The 19,620-nt window shown below is 40.4% G+C and overlaps 1 protein-coding gene across 1 annotated transcript in view; it reads right to left on the reverse strand.

The window, feature by feature from the left end:
• Positions 1-19,620, reverse strand: part of LOC124716735 (DNA topoisomerase 2) — a 137,938-nt gene that overhangs the window by 68,993 nt on the left and 49,325 nt on the right. The window contains exons 14-15 of the mRNA XM_047243279.1: positions 17,752-17,983; positions 11,925-12,124 (exon numbers count right to left, since the gene is read on the reverse strand). Of these exons, the coding sequence (XP_047099235.1) occupies positions 11,925-12,124; positions 17,752-17,983 (432 nt within the window). The remainder of the gene's footprint in view (positions 1-11,924; positions 12,125-17,751; positions 17,984-19,620) is intronic.

Below are 19,620 nucleotides of genomic sequence, written 5' to 3' on the forward strand. Positions count from 1 at the left end.
TTATGAAGCCTCAATGAAGATTATGGGAATCTACTGTTGTACACACCATGCAGCTGTTAGCACCTTCTAGCTAATACTCTTCATTACCAGTTTGTGGGGAACAGACAGACAAGCAGATATTCAACCCGCATGATGTATTTAAGTCTGCAGTCATTTCTAATGGACAAGTCACACAAAGGCAGGTTGAGTGTTAAATGACATTACTGACAAGAGGTCTCCAGTGACAAACACCAAGAGAATTGCAGTGTTGATCCCGTACTCAGGTTTGCCAGCACTTGGACCTGGCCAGACTGTGGTGAGAGTAGTTTTAGTTATGTTTAGCACTGTTCGTGTGGGACACTGTACTACTGAGGTTCTGACAGCTTAGCGTACAACGAATAAGGATGTCCATCCTATGACGACATACACATTCTGGAGATGTCCATATTTCTATCATCCACATATAAGAATACTGGTTTAAATGGACAATGTGGACTAATACGCTTACTTACAGTAATCAAAAATCAATTCCTATATCTGGAGGGCTCAGAGTTGAAGTTAACAAAGCTCCTTTTTACTTTTTCTCAAGAGAACCTATCATTTACTTGGTGTGGTACTGAAGTAAGTCCATAGCTAAATTTTCATTAGCCAGATAGCTCTTTCTCTCAAAGGTAGTCAATTGTTTCCAGAGCTGTAGTGGACCAAATCCACATTAGCCTTGTTTTTACGATACAAATTCACAATGCATCATGCGTTATTAGCAAGTATTTGAGAGAGAACTTGTGAAACAAATGTACTTCTGTTTACAGACTATTACACAGGAAAAAAATCAAATCATCAAAATGACCCTAACTGATTAAACTAGATCGAGCACCTGACCTTAAAAATAGAAACTATAGATTAGAAGTAATTCTCCATGCTTTTCTAGCAATTTGCTGACATTCTTTAGTTGTTAGCTGTACTGTCATATTGCCAACGTTACACGATATTTTCACAACTTGATCCCGTCCCCTTGGCGAGTGCTATCTTTGACTTATCGTCAGGTGGAGTGTCCATAATTTGAACACTTCTACCTTCCCAAGCTATCTGCAGTCTGCTCCCACAGTTGTCCACAGAGTCTGACATTCAGAACATTATCTGCAGCTGCAGGCTCCAAAAGGAAAACCGTATCCACCAGTACACCCGACAACTTGAGAATGCACAGATAAAAAGTGCAGTAGCATTTGACAATTCACTCTTTCCTAAAGATGTTGAAGCTAGTATGACAGAACAATACATTTACATCCCAGATGATTTGATTAAAATTGCAATATCAGCACAGAGGAATAAAATTAAATTCACATTAGTTTTAATGTTCAGAAATTGATTTCTAAGCACTATATCTTTGGAAAACTTCCCAATAAAGTTACCACACAAAGACAAACATAAGCTGGCTGAGATTTCAATCAACTCTGTACTTCCTTTTGAGGGATTATTCTAGAAAAGAAGGGCAACGGCAGCTTTCGCAAGATCTAGAAAACATGCACTATGTTTTCTTGATCAGTCTAGAACATTAATGAGGGTGCAGAGTATAACCGCCATGGACAGGACTGACTTTTCATCAATTGTGACAATGGGTGAGCCATGAATGCAATTTTTTAATCTGGAAACAAAAAGCCTGTTCATTTAACCGAAATACACAATAGTTAGCACTGCCGAAAAAATTACTAGCAAGCACCAGTGGTGAAAAACTGATAAACTTTGTTGCTAAAGGCACTACGGTGACAGGTGCATCCTACCGAGACATTATGAAGAGCAACGTATCTTTAGCATTGCAAGGAAAAGCTGTGTGTGCGTGTGCCCTTTCACCAACACCAGTACACAACACTGCTGTTTCTTCATTACAGTAACTGAAATCATTACCCGTGCTGCCTATTTACCTAACAGGACTCTTGGCGACTTTTAAATGTTTCCGATGACGAAAGAGACACTCTTGAGTTGCACATTCACTAGCCGTGCTGCTAATGTTTCAGCAATTTTCCAGTGATTAAACGAGACTCCTGAAGATGCATTCACAGCGGCCACGGACTCATGGCATCGACATTGTGAAACATTTGTACATCTGCAGGGAGATTATGACGAGAAGTGACACTTGTTTCACAGTCTGTGTGTGATTAGTTTGTGAGGAAAAAATCTGAGGTGTTATAACTTACATGCACCTTATAAAGCCAATACTGACAGTAAGACCAATTTCAAATACTTTCCTGTAAGTTTCAGTGGGAATGTGAACATAACATAGCTACATTTTATCCTCCAAGCTACAACTAATGAGTTATGGTGAGGATGATTACGTCCCGTACTCCGTTCCAAACATCTAAAAACTGAAAATTATTTAAATTGTATTGTTAAGCCAGCCAACTACTTTACCTTTTCAGTCAATATGCTCCATGGCAATCAATGGTGTCTAGGCACCATAACACCGACTGATGAAAAGGCAGGAGACAGTGTTACAGAAGCTGATAAATGACAGCAGATACCAATTACAGATAATGAGATTTTCCAATATAACAGTATGATAAAACCTACAGAATAATCATTCTTTGTGATAGTAACAAAGACAGACAATAACCCTAATCAGCAAGTTATATTATGAGAAATTCTAATCATAGAGAGGCATAACACAATAAAACAAGCAACAAATCAGGCATCTTAGACGAAGATTATATGAATGCAACCTCAAACAGCAATTACTAAGAGCAAAACTAATAAAAACAACACAAGATGTTGCAGATACGACGGGTAGTCAAAGCCTTAATTATTACCAGCTAGAAAAAAAGAATGAAGTTACATAATTTTTTTGTACAAATAGTTATCAAGTGTAAGTTAGTGAACAATCATTTGGTCCATAGTGCTGCCTAGAGGTTACAAAAATACAATCAAAAGGCTAGGCAACTAATGTTTCATGCTGGCCAGTTAGCCATGGTCAAAACTCATCCTGGAGTTCAAAAATCAATAAAGAAACTAGAAATATATATCATCAGAACTCTAATAATAAGAGAAATACCACACCCAAAGGCCTAACATCAAAGAACCCTGTTATAGGAATCATTGAAGAATGTTAATAGTTATGCCTGTACACTTGTGGAAATAATTGTCTCAAGCACAGCCAAATTAACAAGAAAAATCTTTCAAAGGCAGAGATAAGACTGCAATATCAGAAACGCCTTTGCATTTAGCTTCTATGGTGAACAAGCCAACAAGAGCACAAAGTGTCACAAGTGAAGGTTGTAACCTAACAGAGCAAGACTCCCACACTGTAGTATACAAAACACACTCTTTAATAAAAATCGCAATACAATAACTTTGTTATGTACTTACACATTTAATCATTGTACATTAACATTATATATAATATATTTGATCTACAGGATGAAGTATTTTAATAAAATGGAATAAGATGATGAAACTATGATCAAGATACTAATAGTTTTCATATTACTGGTCTTTAGCAAGTATTTAAATACTTTTCTACAAGAAATTGATTAAGCTGTAGCATCACTATTACATGGAATTAAAATACTTATTTTTAGCAAAAACTTATATTTTTAAATATTAGTTGTTAAAGAGGTTTACCTTATAAAATTCAGCAAATGACTGCTTTGCAATCCACAAAGCAACTGATTGAAAATTTATTTTCTGTTATCTATGTTGTCACATGTGAAATTATGTATGCAAAACTGACTGTAGATCATGCAAAATTGTAATAAAACTGAAAATACCAAAAATTGCCAACGAACTATTTAAGGGCTGATGCTAGGCCAAAGCAATTAGTAGTTGTGAGTTGTTTTCAGGCTGTTGTCAAGGTATAAGTGTTGATTTATAAAGTTGTAATGAAGATATCTACAGTGAAAAATTTCCAAGAAATGAAAAACAGCGTTAAATTTGGTTGTCAGAGGACTGTTTGTGTAAAATTAAAACTCGTGACCATATAAAAAAACTCTAAAGAAAAGTAACCACACTGTTTCTGCAGTGAACAAAAACGATATGCTGATTTGACAAATAATTGTTATCTTCTGTCATTAAGGTAAGTATTCTAATCCCAATAAATGATTTCATACTCCAAAAAATTTTATCATTTGCAACAATTTCTGTAAATTAATGGATAGATTGCAATTACTGACCTACAACTTTTAATCTGTTTATGTCTTAACTAGGAACTACGGTTTTTCGAGGTTCAAAGATCGACATAAAACAGCAGCAACAACAGTTGGCAAGAAGGGGGAAGCTTCCCCAACTGACCTGACCAGAGCCTGTGGAATTACTAGACAACACGCACAAAACTAACTGACAACTTGAAAGCTTTCGATTGACTGAAATTTCAAATGACTGGTGTTTGGATAATTGATGCCCTATATTATTTTCTGCCTCTCCCCAGCACTGCACGCTGCTGAAGTATTGTGATGGCCCTAACCATGTGGTGGCTGCTATGGGTTACTGTGTGTTCAATATGATTGCAACTTCCCTCATCTACTGAATCAACGTGTATATGTGGACAAAAAAATTTCAGTTTTTCCCAGGAGCAGAAACACTATCCCAGGATTTAAAAAACAGTTTTTCCCTCAGAGCAGTAAAACTTAAATTTTTTGAATAGTGAAAGTTTTATAAATCAGCATGTAACTACCCAGCACTTTAGGAAATGAAACCCAACAAAAAACAATGCATTTCAGAAACATCTTTCATGCGCAACAACATTTACAGTGCCTAATTTGGTATTACCAAAGCATGAACACAGATTTCATCAAATACAGATTGGTACCCTCCAAAGCATTGAAATCTAGACTGCCGTTTGCTTTTGTCAGCCAGTCATAGCTTGTGCCACCTGAACTCCCCAGCTATCGACAGCACATATGAAGAGCTTAGGACACACGATGATGTGAGCAATAGCAACATCGCTGTCAAGTAGCACAAGCGCACAAGTAGGAAAAGTTAATGGTTTAAATTAATATACAGTAAAACTTGCTCAAAACGGGATCGCCTGGGGCTAAAATAATTTTCCATATTTGACAGGTTTCCAGACTACAAAAAACTCACTGGGGTACGTAAAACTTGTCAGGTATCTTGCACAAAAGTACAGTAAAAAAATTTTAATTATGCATATACTGTACTTAGGTACCTTCACTCCAACACAGCATATTTTCATTCACTGTAAATTGAACAAATACACTAATTGATAAATAACACAGCATTTCTATATTTTTACTCAGCAACTTTTTGCACCATACAATACTTCCAACTAGTTGGGAGAACTTGTGTGTGCTGCAAATTTCATAACATTGTTTATGCATGCCAGATGTTGAAAATACCGCTACAGTTGTAAAGTTCTTTTATTATCACTATCACATGACCTCTTTCAGGCTCTTATACACCCATCTTCAGGTGCCACACTGAAAATAGCAAGAGACAGGAGATACTTTTTGCACATAGCAATGTACATAAAAAACAAAATTTCTTACAAAATTTTAAAAATTCATTTCGAAACCACAGGTCGGGCTAGGTGCTGTGAAATCTATGTTAACGCAAAAGTGACATCAGGTGATGACTGCCTGTGTAGAGAAATATACAAAGAATACCACGACACTTGCACTTTGTATAGTGACTTCCCTGTCAACAGATGGCAGCACTTTTGCCACTGCTCCATGCTCTGCACTCATTGGTAGCACATTGCGCCTCATACATGTCCACTGCGGCGCTCAGGGATCACAGCACTAAGTGGAAGTGTCCTGGTATTCTTTGTATATTTCTTGACACATGCCGTCGTCTGTAGCACTGTCTGGTGTCACTTTCGCATTAACATAGGTTTCATAGCACCTTACACGACCGGCAGTTTTGAAATGTTTTTAAAAAACTTTTATAAGAATTTTTTTTGTTTTTATGTGTATTGCTACGTGTAAAAACTATCTTCCGCCTCTTGCTATTTTCAGTTCGACATCTGAAGATGGCAAGTAAGAGCCCAAAACTAGTCATGTGAAAATAAAAACTTTACAACTGCAGTGGTATTTTCAACATCTGGTTTAATGCTCAGTTGCGAATGTTCCTCCAACAGTATTGTTTATGCATGCAACGGCTTTTCAGGCGTATTAATTTTTCTAGGGACATCATTTTCTTCCTCCTTTTCCTCCTCCTGCTCTTCTATTTCTTCTTCACCATCCTCTCTCTTGTGGATTTCTATCAAATCTGTTGCTAAGGCAAAAGTGGAGTGAATTGACAAAGTCATCACTTCAAATGTAATCATCTGCACTACATGAAATGTTTTGCATTTGCTTTCATTCAGTAATGGCTGCGATATTTTCCTGAACTTCAATGGCCACAGAAGTGTCTTGTTCTTGAACCCCAAACCCAGCTTTGTTGAAGCACTTTGTGACAGTTTTCGGTTTGATTTCCTTTACTGCCACACCAATCCAATTTACAGCATCCAGGACAGAAACTGAAGTGCAAGAGCAAACACACTTTCGGCTTCTTCACCAAGAAGAATGTGAGATTGCATCAGTAATCGCCTATAATGACACTTGACTGTGTAAATAACCCCCTGATCCATGGGTTGTGTGAGGCTGGATAAACCTGGAAGGAACCAAGTCAATTTAACATTTGATAATGTTACTTTTGGGTGGCAGGTTGCACTGTGTAGGAAAAAGAGAACTTGGCAATTTCCTTTCTTCATTCTGGCATTGAAAGAGCCCAGCCATTCTTCCACAAGACCACTCACCATGAATGCTTTTTTATTGCTTTGCATTATGACTGCAAGCTTAATTACACCTATGTTTTTGAAACTACACAGTTTTGCCACCTTTCCAATCGCCAGTTACTTCTCCATTTCACCAAACATGTTTCCACACAACAGTACTACGAGTCTTTCCTTGAATATTTTTCCACTGGTGCACTTTTCACTTCGAATTGCTAGCGATTTTGAAGGCAGAGCGCAATGAAACAGTCCTGTTTCTTTGGAATTTAACATGTATTTCGGGTCATAATTTACAATTAAGTTGGACAAGTATTGTCTTCCATTCTGTTGCTACACTTTCCTGCACATCCTTAGCTTCCCCACACACTCCATTCCACACGATGATGTGCCTAGCTTTGAAACTGTCCAGCCATCCTGTGGATGCCTTACACTTTGTAATTCTAAGCTCTTTAGCGACTTTCAGAGCCTCACTCTGCAACATGGGTCCAGATAAAGGTAAGTTTTTTTTGCCCACGCATTTATGAACCATCCCACACTATTTTGTTAATTTCTTCATTTCCAGTCTTTTCCGCTTTTCTTTTCATCTGCCGGTTCCCTTTCCTCTATTCATCCCAAATATCCCCGTTTCTCAAAGCCTCATAAATGTGTGTTTTACTGCATTTGAAACCCAACATAATTTCGTGCAGAGAGTGTCTCATTCATCTCAATTACATTAACCTTCTCGTTAAGTGTTAAGGACAATACTGTTTGACATCAGGTTACCATCTCTCTTTAAGTGCTACTAGTCAACTGAAACTGGCAGAAAATAATGACATTGCCAGGTAAAACCACTGTTTAACAGAACAATACCCAACTCTGACTGTGCACATTACAGCAGAGTGATGGTAGATACACAACAGTCTTCCTGTATGTGCCTCAGAAATGAGGAAAACAAGAAAGCTGACAAACAGAGCGCTGACGAACGAACCATTTCCATTGACGTAAAGTATCGACACCGAGCCCAACCTATTCATTGTTGCACAGAAAGGGGCAGTTTTATGTCTGCCCCAGCAACGCCGCTCAGGACCTCTTCTTGGCTTTGCGCCACGTAACAAGAGGCGTTAAATATAATGTCCTCGTAGAGTCGTGAATAACTAACTGTAATACAGTAGTACTGTACAGGCTCCTTTCCACATTATACAATCAATTATTAAGTATGTTCTAAGATTTGCTTTCTATTTCCACATTAGGCATGTTCAACTTTGTAAAAAAAAATCAGCACATAAAAGTGCACTGAATGTATCGGAACTGAAATACTGGTATAGTTTGGGCAGATTTCCAAATACACGTGCTGATTTGAGCAAGTTTTACTGTACATACATTATTGCTACAAGAGAAGTTAAGCTCTCACACGCAATACTGGTGGTCAAACATATTAGCCCAAAAAGCACATGAAGTCAAAATGCAGAAAGCATATGGGAAAATTGCTAACATCTACAACGAAATGTGCACGAATATCAAACAAAAAATTTGACACTATGCAACTGTCATCAAACCTGAAACACTGTAGGCAAGAGATACCCTCAAACTCAATTACAAAGGGGATCTAAACAACATCAAAAAAGTTGAAAGGAAAATCATTTGCAAAATCCTGGTTCCAAAGGTCACACACGAATATCAGCTACATTTGAACACGATAACGGAAAAATTGACACCACATGAGACTGAGTGACAACAGATTAACAAAAATAATTCTAACGTACTCACAGAAACTAAAAACAACAACAGTCTGGATCAAACTGATCTCAAAATATTCAGGAGATCCACTGCTGGGAAGTTGCACCAGAAGAACAACCCAGAAGATCTACTGGAAAACGGACTGAAGAACATCGAGCTTAACATAGTGAGAGGATGAAACAAGAAAAATAGCAACCACAGATTCACTTTATGTGATTCTCTATGGGTCTAAACAATATAAATGAATGAATAAATATATCTAAAAAGAAAGATGATGCAACTTACCAAACGAAAGCGCTGGCATGTTGATAGACACACAAACACACACACAAAATTCAAGCTTTCGCAACCAATGGTTGCTTCATCAGGAAAGAGGGAAGGAGAAGGAAAGACGAAAGGATGTGGGTTTTAAGGGAGAGGGTAAGGAGTCATTCCAATCCCGGGAGCGGAAAGACTCACCTTAGGGGGAAAAAAGGACAGGTATACACTCGCGCGCGCGCGCACACACACACATATATCCATCCGCACATACAAAGACACAAGCAGACATTTGACAAATTGACAAATGTCTGCTTGTGTCTGTGTACGTGCGGATGGATATGTGTGTGTGTGTGTGTGTGTGTGTGTGTGTGTGTGTGTGTGTGTGTGTGTGTGTGTGTGCGCGCGCGCGCGCGCGCGCGCGCGCGGGCGAGATTGTATACCTGTCCTTTTTTCCCCCCTAAGGTAAGTCTTTCCGCTCCCAGGATTGGAATGACTCCTTACCCTCTCCCTCTCCTTCCCTCTTTCCTGACGAAGCAACCATTGGTTGCGAAAGCTTGAATTTTGTGTGTATGTTTGCGTTTGTGTGTATCAGCATGCCAGCGCTTTCGTTTGGTAAGTTGCATCATCGTTCTTTTTAGATATATTTTTCCCACGTGGAATGTTTCCCTCTATTATATTAAATAAATAAATAAATAAATATAGCAAGAGATGCTGGACATAAGGAGAAACAATTACAGCTGTACAGCAGAGTGGTGGTCAGAGGAAAGAGATGGCAACTAAAGAGAAGAGGAACACATTCAGTCTGGTTGAATAATGAATGGGAAGCAACAAGAACTATCTACAAGGAAAAGAATGAACAGATGAAAAAATAAGGATAGGAAATAAAGAAGCATGGGAGCCAGAGGAAAGAGGTGGCAACTAAAGATAAGACAAACACATTCAGTCTGATTGAATAATGAATGGGAAGCAACAGGAACTATCTACAAGGAAAAGAATGAATAGATGGAAAAAAAAAAGGATAGCAAAAAATGAAGCATGGGACAGGACATGTGGCAATGTCAATAGCAAACTAGGATTTGAGAGAGCAAAAGAAACACCGTCAGTATTAAAAGGGCTATATACACAAAAGCTGCTAGAACTATTGAGGATTTTATGTTATAGACACATGAGAAATTTTGGGAAAATAATTAAAAAACAAGCTGGAAATGAATTTTAAAACTAAGGAAGTACAATGTGACTTCACAGCTGGTAGATCATGTCCAGACAATATTTTCACTTTAGGAGATATCTCAGAAACATAGGGAAAAAATAAAACATAGGATTAATTTTCAGGGATTTAGAAAAGCACACGAAAATGTCTCGAGAAAACTACTTTGGGGAGCATTACACATTGCAAATGAAGAGCCCTTTAAAATAAACAAGAAATATACAAAGGTAACACATGCCAAGTGAAAACTGGTAATACACTTTGACAGAAATTTAGATCAAGGTTGCCCCATGCCACCAACATTATTTAAAATCCATAAAGACACTAGTCCCAAGATGTTTCGTACGTGCAATGGGATGAGTCTATAAATTAAAGATGGAGTTTGTTTACATCACCTACTATTTGCTGATGATTTAGTTATAGCACAAGACAGGGAGGAAGCAAATTCTATATGTAATCAGTTAGCAATGGAATACAGAAAACGAATTGACAATTATGAGAAAAAAAGAATACCTCACTTATGATCTAAATGACCTACACAGAGGAAAGAGAATTAAGGTCAGTACTTTCTGTCATTTGGGATTAATTTTAGAGATGGAGGAAAAATCAGGTAGAAAATAATAAAAGAATTAGCAGTGGAAGGAAGGTCATTGGGATGACCAACTCAATTTTAAGGAGAAGAAATGTAATAAACCGAATCAAAATAATCTTATATAAATATATCTAAAAACACAGATGATGTGACTTACCGAACGAAAGTGCTGGCAGGTCGATAGACACATAAACAAACACAAACATACACATGAAATTCAAGCTTTCGCAACAAACTGTTGCCTCATCAGGAAAGAGGGAAGGAGAGGGAAAGACGAAAGGATGTGAGTTTTAAGGGAGAGGGTAAGGAGTCATTCCAATCCCGGCAGCGGAAAGGTAAGTCTTTCCGCAGTTTTTGAGTATGGTTTCAGAGGTCTCAGGATGTTGGAGAAAACATGCAATGCAGCTGAAGTAGTAGTTACCTGCAGGTTAAGCATCCCATAACTCCACTTCAGTTTGCTGTAGAACCCAATGCAGTATGAAGTCTAGAATGCTTTTAGAGTATCCAAGGATTTTATATTGTTAGTAATTTCTCTTTGAAATGAACTCTGAGTAAAATGTGAACCGTTTGGTTAATATCTGGAGATACTCAGCCTGAAATAGTTTCAGGTAAAATCTGGTTGCAATAACAAGCCTGAACACTATCTTCTTATTGTAATTAGCAGAGGAATTGACAGAAGTCGTAAGGTCTGTTTTTGATAGGTAGCAGAACAAGTTGAGAATGATGCTGCCATCTCATTATTTGATATTTACGAGTGTCAAAGCCACACAAGTTAATTACCTGAAAGAAAATATTTATTGAAATTGGATTGCACTGAAACATGGCCAAGGAGAATGGCAGACACACTTAAGGGTTAGCTAGAGTGCAGGTTGTGAGGGCATCGTCTTCTGCAACTTTGAACAGCTCATCATCTGAAAGTGAGTCACAGCTTCACACCTTCTCCCAGGTCAGGGACACCAGAGCGCAAATAAAATAGCTATGATAATGTGGAAGAGGGGTGAGGAGGGCAGAGCTGTTGGCACATAACCAGCTACTTTTCAACAAGGCTCTGCCATACCTGCAGAATGCACAACACACTGAGCACATGTTATCACAGAAAACTTCCATCAGCTGGAAACTGGCCCCTACTACTACACTTGTTGAAACATCAATTGAAATGTTATTTTAATCCAAGTACAGCATTAAATCTTTAACAGGAACCTCCTTGGAGTTGGGAAGAATTTATTGTCAGTCAAGATTCCCTAGTAGAGATTAACTGAAAGATTATTGGTGATAAGTATAAGGTTCCAATTCTGAGCATCAGCCCCTACACATTTACATTCCTATGAAGATTTGTATTAAGGCATACACCACTGTATATTCATTCGGCCCACAAACATTTCTTGAACAGCAACTATTACTATCATACAAACGGAATATATAACTTTCTTACAGTAAATTGATTTACTTACACTATCTGTTGGGGTACCTTTTCAGTACCTCCCATCATGGGCTCGAGCACATTTTCTTTGTATGTCTGCGTCCATACACCAATTGGTAACTCTGTTATTTCCACTTTATCCAATCCTAAGACTGATATCTCACCATACACAGCATATCTGTTATCAGCAAAAGGCTCGATGACTCCTTTGTAGTTCTTATACCATGGAATCTGAAACAGTGTTTTAATATCAGAACATGTTTAGGCAATCTTAAGTCACTAGTTCATTCCACACATTTCACAGATACTGGTACTGGTGTCTCAATTCAATAACACCACTTTTTTTGGTGTGTGTGTGTGTGTGTGTGTGTGTGTGTGTGTGTGTGTGTGTCTGAAGCAGCAAAGAAACTTAGATAAACTCACTCTGATACAAATACAAGGAGTTACCATGACTGTATAAAACCTAACAACCTGTTTTGTTATGTGAAATATTTAGAGAAAGCCTTCTTGGTTACCCAGGTCTGTCAACCCAAAGTTTGGTACAGATTTATTGATGACATCTTCATGATCTGGACTCACAGTGAAGAAGAACTCCAGAATTTCCTCTCCAACCTCAACTACTTTGGTCCCATCAGATTCACCTGGTCCTACTCCAAATCCCATGCCACTTTCCTTGACGTTGACCTCCATCTGTTCAATGGCCAGCTTCACACATCCGTCCACATCAAACCCACCAACAAGCAACAGTACCTCGATTATGACAGCTGCCACCCATTCCATATCAAACGATCCATTCCCAACAACCTAGGCCTTCGTGGCAAATGAATCTGCTCCAGTCCTGAATCCCTGAACCATTACACCAACAACCTGAAAACAGCTTTCGCATCCCGCAACAACCCTCCCGACCTGGTACAGAAGCAAATAGCTAGAGCCACTTCCTCATCACCTCAAACCCTGAACCTTCCACAGAAGAACCCCAAAAGTGCCCCACTTTTGACAGGATACTTTCCGGGACTGGATCAGACTCTGGATGTGGCTCTCCAGCAGGGATACGACTTCCTCAAATCCTGCCCTGAAATGAGATCCATCCTTCATGAAATCCTCCCCACTCCACCAAGAGTGTCTTTCTGCCATCCACCTAACCTTCGTAACCTCTTGGTTCATCCCTATGAAATCCCCAAACAATCTTCCCTACCCTCTGGCTCCTACCCTTGTAACTGCCCCCAGTGTAAAACCTGTCCCATGCACCCTCCCACCATCACATACTCCAGTGCTGTAGCCCGGAAGGTGTACACGATCAAAGGCAGAGCCACGTGTGAAAGCACCCAAGTGATTTACCAACTGACATGCCCACACTGTGAAGCCTTCTATGTGGGAATGACCAGCAACGAACTGTCCATTCACATGAACGGACACAGGCAGACAGTGTTTGTTGGTAATGAGTATCACCTTGTGGCTAAACATGCCTTGGTGCACAGCCAGCACATCTTGGCACAGCCTCGTTCCCTGTCAGACTGATGTGACCAGGAACCCACTATCATCACAATGTCTCCAAGAGTGAGCAAGTGACAGCTTTCCTTGACCTGTTGCACTAAGGGATGGACGGTGTGCAGCTGACAGAGGCTTTTAAGGGCATACAGAGCCTGAGCAGATGACAATTGAAAAGCCTGTGTTGCCGGATGATGTATTGCATGGCCAGATACTGGGCAAAGAGCTCTGCCGAGCAGTGTGCCGGAAGCCAATATCAAAAAACATCAACGCCAATGATGAAGGCACACTTGACACCACAGTCAGTATGAGAACCATCAGCATACACAAAGGTACTGCCGAGAAATTCCATGTGAAGGTCATGAAACTGAATGCGATAAGAGCGAGGCTGGAGTACTGTCCTCTGAAACCGAATGAAGGCCACGGTGAACAACAACACATGAAGCTACAGTAGTGAAGGGTTCACACCCACCAGAAAGTTGCAGGTAGCATGAAGTTTAGTTGCCGGCACAAGAACCAAAAGCAAACTCCAGGAGGTAACAGAAGAGGGACGTGCCCCGTACTGGCAATGAAAGAAATCATAGAAGTGGGCATAGGATGAGCGGCCACGCATGACAAACAGCATGCATATCTGCCGAGGAGAGAATCACAGCGGTAGGACAGCGGTAGTTCGGCAGCTTCTGCATACAGACTCTTAACTGGGCTAGTGTAAAAGTTGCCAGTAGCCAAATGGGCACCACGATGGTGGATAGTATTGAGACTGCATAAGAGGGACAGATGTGCAAATGCATAAACAAAGCACGCATAGTCTAGTTTTGAAAAGACAAGGGTCCGGTAAAATGGAAGAGGGTGGTTCGATCTGCACCCAAGGAAGTACCATATACGACACACGGGACATTGAGTGACAGCATACAGTGGGCTGCCAGGTAAGACACGTAGGAGGACCAAGAGAATTTCCTATGAACAGGAGCCCAGGAATTTTGTAGTCTCAACAAATGGAAGAGCAACACACCCAAGACATGAACGCGGAAGAAACCAATTGCACCACCAGAAATTCATACAAATTGTTTTGTCAGTGGAAAAACAAAAGCCACTGTTGATGCTTCACGAGTGAAGATAATAGAGACATCGCTGCAGATGCTTTTCAATGAGAGAAGTCCATGGAGAACGGCAGTAGATGACAAAATCATCAACAAACTGGGAGCCAGAGATTCCCGGTGGGAGACAGGCCATTATAGGGTTAATGGCAATAGCAAAGACGACTCTCAGGACGGAATCCTGAGACGCACCGTTTTCCTCGATAAAGGTGTCCGACAAGGCAGAACCCATACAAACCTTGAAAACTCAGTGTTTTAAAAATTCCTGAAGGAAACTGGGCAGGCAGCCACGGAAGCCCCACGTGTAAAAAGAGTACAGAAGATACCAGTTATCCAGCAAGCATCATAGCTTTCTCCAAATTGAAAACCATGGCCACGATCTGGGATTTGCACAAAAAACGAGTCACAACACGGGTGGAAAAAGTGACGGGATGGTCAACTGCAGAATGGCAAGCTCAAAATCCACACTGTACAGTGGTTAGTAAATTGCGAGACTAGCACCATACCAGTCAGGCATGAACCATACTTTTCATCACCTTGCAGGCACAGCTGGTGAGAGAAATGGAGCACTAGCTAGAAGGATGGTGTTTGTCCTTACTGGACTTAGGTATGGATATGACAGTGGCTTCACACCAGCATCTAGGAATTGTAACCTCTACCCAAATTCGGTTTTACATATTGAGCAGAAAGTGCTTGCCCAGAGGAGAAAGGTGCTGCAACGTCTGAATGTTAACATAGTCTGGCCCTGGGGCAGAGGATCTGGATGAATTGAGAGCCTGACCTAGCTCCCTCATAGCAAAGGTGGCCACTGTAGCGCACACACTTCAGAGAAGAGAGGGTTATCGCCCGAGCCACCTCTGCTGGTTTCTGATGGAGGAAGACAAGGTGATATTGGGAGCAGCTTGACATCTTGACAAAATGGTGGCCCAAGGTGACGGAGATAGCAAAAGAGCCAACAATGACATAGTCTGCTATTGTCTGGTCAGGAATTGGGGTGGATCTTGGTCCAAGAGAGCTGTCAAGAGGTTGTCCCACGTGACAGAAGAGGGAATGGACCTGTTAAAAGAACTAGTGAATGAAATCCAGCTAGCTTTTTTGCTATCCTGAAGAATGTGATGACACTGTACACGAATCTGTTTATAATGAATGCAGTTTGCCATCATTGTACTACTGTTAAAAACGTGTAGAGCACGTCTGAGTGCAAATTGCATCGCGGCATGCCTCACTCCACCAAGGGACCCGGACACGATGTTGTAAAGAGGAAGTGTGAGGAATGTAACGTTCTGCAGCAGTAAGGATAACGTTTGTAAGATATTCCACCTGGTCGTCACAGCTGGGGAAATGCTGTTCATCAAAGGTCACCAGGGAGCAGTGGAGCTCCAGTCGGTCTTACTAAGCTGTCATTTGGGTGTGCACACAGGTCGGGTAGGAGTCAGAAAATGGACACACTAGTATGTGTCACAGGGAACAGACCACTGGAGACTATAGGCAAGCTGGGCACTTCAGAAGGATACGTCCAAATGTGTATAGGTGTGCATGGAGTCTGAAAGGAACATGGGTGCTCCTGTGTTAAGGCAGAGGAGGTTAAGTTTGTTGAGGTCAGCCAAGAGGACACATCTGACAGGTTCTGGGAGACCCTAAAGGGAATCGTGTGCATTGAAGTCAGAAAGAGGCGAGGTAGCTGCCCAATAAGCTGGTTAAAGTCTGGCCTGGTGATATCGAATGATGGAGGATTGTAAATGGTAGAAAGGGAAAGGTGAACTGCAACAGCTTGAAGGCAGGTAGTCACGGAGATGGGTTGACTATGAATGTCAGCCTGTATGAGTAGCGTGACTACTCCACGAGATGGAATGCTGACCTCAGATAAGGTCAAAACAGACCACGACAAAATGTGAGCATTCAATGGAGTCACGATGACGCAATTACATTTCCTGAAGGCAGAGCACAAGTGGACACTGCGATTCTAAGGGCAGCCGCAAATCCTCTTTGTTGGATCGAAGGCCGCGAATGTTCCATTGGAGGGGAATCATCATGAGGAAAAAATGGAGCAGTGTCACCCCAGCAGCTACAGAGTGCCAGCCTTCGGATACTCGCTGCTACAGGGCAGAGAGACAGGAGGAGCCTGCTCCATGAGGTCTACGGAAGCATCAGCATTATTCTGTCGTTGGCCTGTAGAACCTTGCGCAGAAATCACTGTTGGTGGAGTGCACCGGTGACGCGGAGGTTGGTTGGGCAAGATCATGTGGCAAAACCGTCTAGGAGGACCTTCGAGTTGGCAAAGAAGACCGTTTGCCTTTGTTTGACTTCTTCGAGCCTTTCCAGGTAGCACAGGAAGGTGAATGAAGAAAGAAAAAAAAAAAGAACACTGGAGAGTATTCTGATACTGACTACCGAAAATGCAGAATACATTTCCAAAAACAGCCCAGACATGGTCCCCAAGGGAGGAGAAAAAGAACAGCAGGACAATAGACATGCAGCATGGAAGGGGAAAGATTCTGCAAAGGTTGGGGCCCTGTAGTAGCCAAGCACGAACCCACTTAAGAGCAGTGAGCCCACGGGGGGATCCAGTCTAAATGCTTTTTGATGTACAGAACAATGAAACCCATATAAATATGTAGATTAGTTTAAATTTTTGCTCTTTCATCATCAAATCTTTAATTTTTTTGCATTCTGTTGCAATGTCATTCTCTGGCAAATTTGGTGTGACCAAACATAATGGGGTTGTGTATTAGATTCTGAGAATACTCTTGCTTTTCTTCAAAAAATAAGAGATTTCCATTCATTCTTAAACGCTTGTGATGACAGATCACTAGACTGCCTCTTTTTGTGCAGAAGGCCACACGACCTAACTTCCTTTACACCTTGGGCAAACTGCTTAGGCATTAGGATTCTGATGAATTGAAGAAAGTTGTATCATCTAAAAAATACAACACACACCAAATGTAAAAAAGAAAACCAACAGCATTGCATCCCACTACTAAACGAAATGTGATGTTCCACGTAGTTCTGTGAATGACTAAACAAGACGAGACGTACTGACATCGGACATGCCCCCGACAGCACTTATGCAGTAATGCAAATTCTGTCTGACCTCAAGTACAGGAATTCACTAATAAGTACATACAGAAGACCTGGAACACTATACTTAATCTGGCAAACGACATGCTTCATCAATATTTTTAATGTATTCCAGTGACAAATTTTTTCCCCAAATTATTCCATAACAAGGACTAAAAATTTAATGTAAAGCTCACCTATCTCTATAACACTTACCATAGGTTTTGGGGCTTCACCATCAATCATTCTCCTCAAATTATCAATTATTTCCCTGGGATTGTAATTTGGTATCTTTGTCATCCAACCCGTTCCAATGCCATCGGCACCATTAACGAGTATCATTGGTATGACTGGTATGTACCAGACTGGTTCAATTCTTTGGTTGTCATCTGTGTTGTGCTTTAACAGTGGATCATCATGTTTGTGAAAAATGTGTCTTGCCAGTGGACTGAAACACACAAAAATCTAACTGAAGTTTAAGAATTGTAAGCAATATGACTAAAATTATATTCATCAACTGTTGAAGTATTTGCAATGAAGTCCCAGAGCGTAAAGCATTCCTTTAAAGTAGTGGATCTCACATTATCTTAATTACAAAAGCTGGCTGAAACCCAAAAGGCGATAGTGAGGTTTTTAGGAAAATCACACACGTACATCGAAAGGAGAAATGATGTGGTACATTTGTTGCCATCCACAATAAAGTCAAATTCATTAAAATGCGAGGTCCTTTCGACAACACTCAGTATAAGGTGGAGCAGGTAGTGGGACGGAAAAATTTGTGGGCCTATCAATCATCACATTCACCCCCAGGCATAATCAATAACTTTTCAAAAACTCTCAGCTCAATAAAAAATATGTTCCTCAATCACAATGTCTCACTGGAGGAGACTTCAATCATTAAACAACCGACTGGCAACTGCGACAGTGAGTTTTGTAAATAAGGGAATGGAAAGATCTCCTGTGAAACAGGACTAACAAACTTCTCTGAAAACTATGTCGATCATAAGCTCGTAAGGCCACTCACGATGGAAATATACTGCATCTAATTGCAACAAACAGACCTCATCAGGTTGCAACTACGAGGCATTTGTAACAATGATTACCGAAGAACAAAAGTATACAAAACCAAGTAGAAATATTTGCATGTTCAGTAATGCACATAGAGACAGTAGTGTCTCATCTCGAGGAAGGTTCGAATCACAAATCTGGATCCGTATGCCCTGTAGAGCAGTTTGTGTGAGTATCCATGCTATGCTATCTGTAAAAACCCTACTAGAAAAACAGCAACCACTGCACAGTAGGTGCAAGAAAAGTGTAGAGCGATATAAAATGTTAAGTGAAATACTTTTGGCTGTCAAAAGGACTGTGCATAAAGGTTTTTGATACTACAGGATCTTATCTAAAGAGCTCTCGTAAAGCACAAAGAAATTCTAGTCATTCATACAGGCTACATCGCACCAAAGTTAGTGCCCCGACAAAAGTGGATGATGTGCATCCTTTACTTCATTTTCTAATGTTACTTCATAAAGTAAGGTTCAGGCGAACTGTTTCAGTTTATTATAGCACCCCAGTGAATATATCTCAGTTGCATTGAGAAAATACTGAAAATTCTAAAACTGAACAAGGCTCCAGGAACTCATAAAGCCCACCCTTGGAAAAAAATCAGGCTCTATACTGAATTTCTGATTTCGTTTGTTCCTCTTAAGCTTAATGAAACGAAACCTGTGCGCAGTTTTTGGAAGAGGACATGGGTCACACCCGTCTAAAGGAAGGGTCTAGAAGTGATCCACGAAACTACACCCAATTTCACTGCTATCCATCTCTTTCAGAATCTTTGAACTTATTCTGAAACAAGGAGTTTTATCACACAGAACAATGTTCTCCATGCAAATAAGCACCAATTGCAAAAACAGGAAACATCTGTCATGCAAAAGAACTCCCATATTTCTCTCCAAGACCTAAGCAAGCAGATGCAAGAAGCATGTGCTTATTGCTAACTTGTTTCGACCAAGTGAGAGTACCACACAGGCAGTACAGGTTTAGGGACTCCAGTGTATTATGTCGTCATCGTCCTCTTCCTCCTCT

This window comes from Schistocerca piceifrons, chromosome 9, assembly GCF_021461385.2.
Source record: "Schistocerca piceifrons isolate TAMUIC-IGC-003096 chromosome 9, iqSchPice1.1, whole genome shotgun sequence".
Taxonomy (NCBI): domain Eukaryota; kingdom Metazoa; phylum Arthropoda; class Insecta; order Orthoptera; family Acrididae; genus Schistocerca; species Schistocerca piceifrons.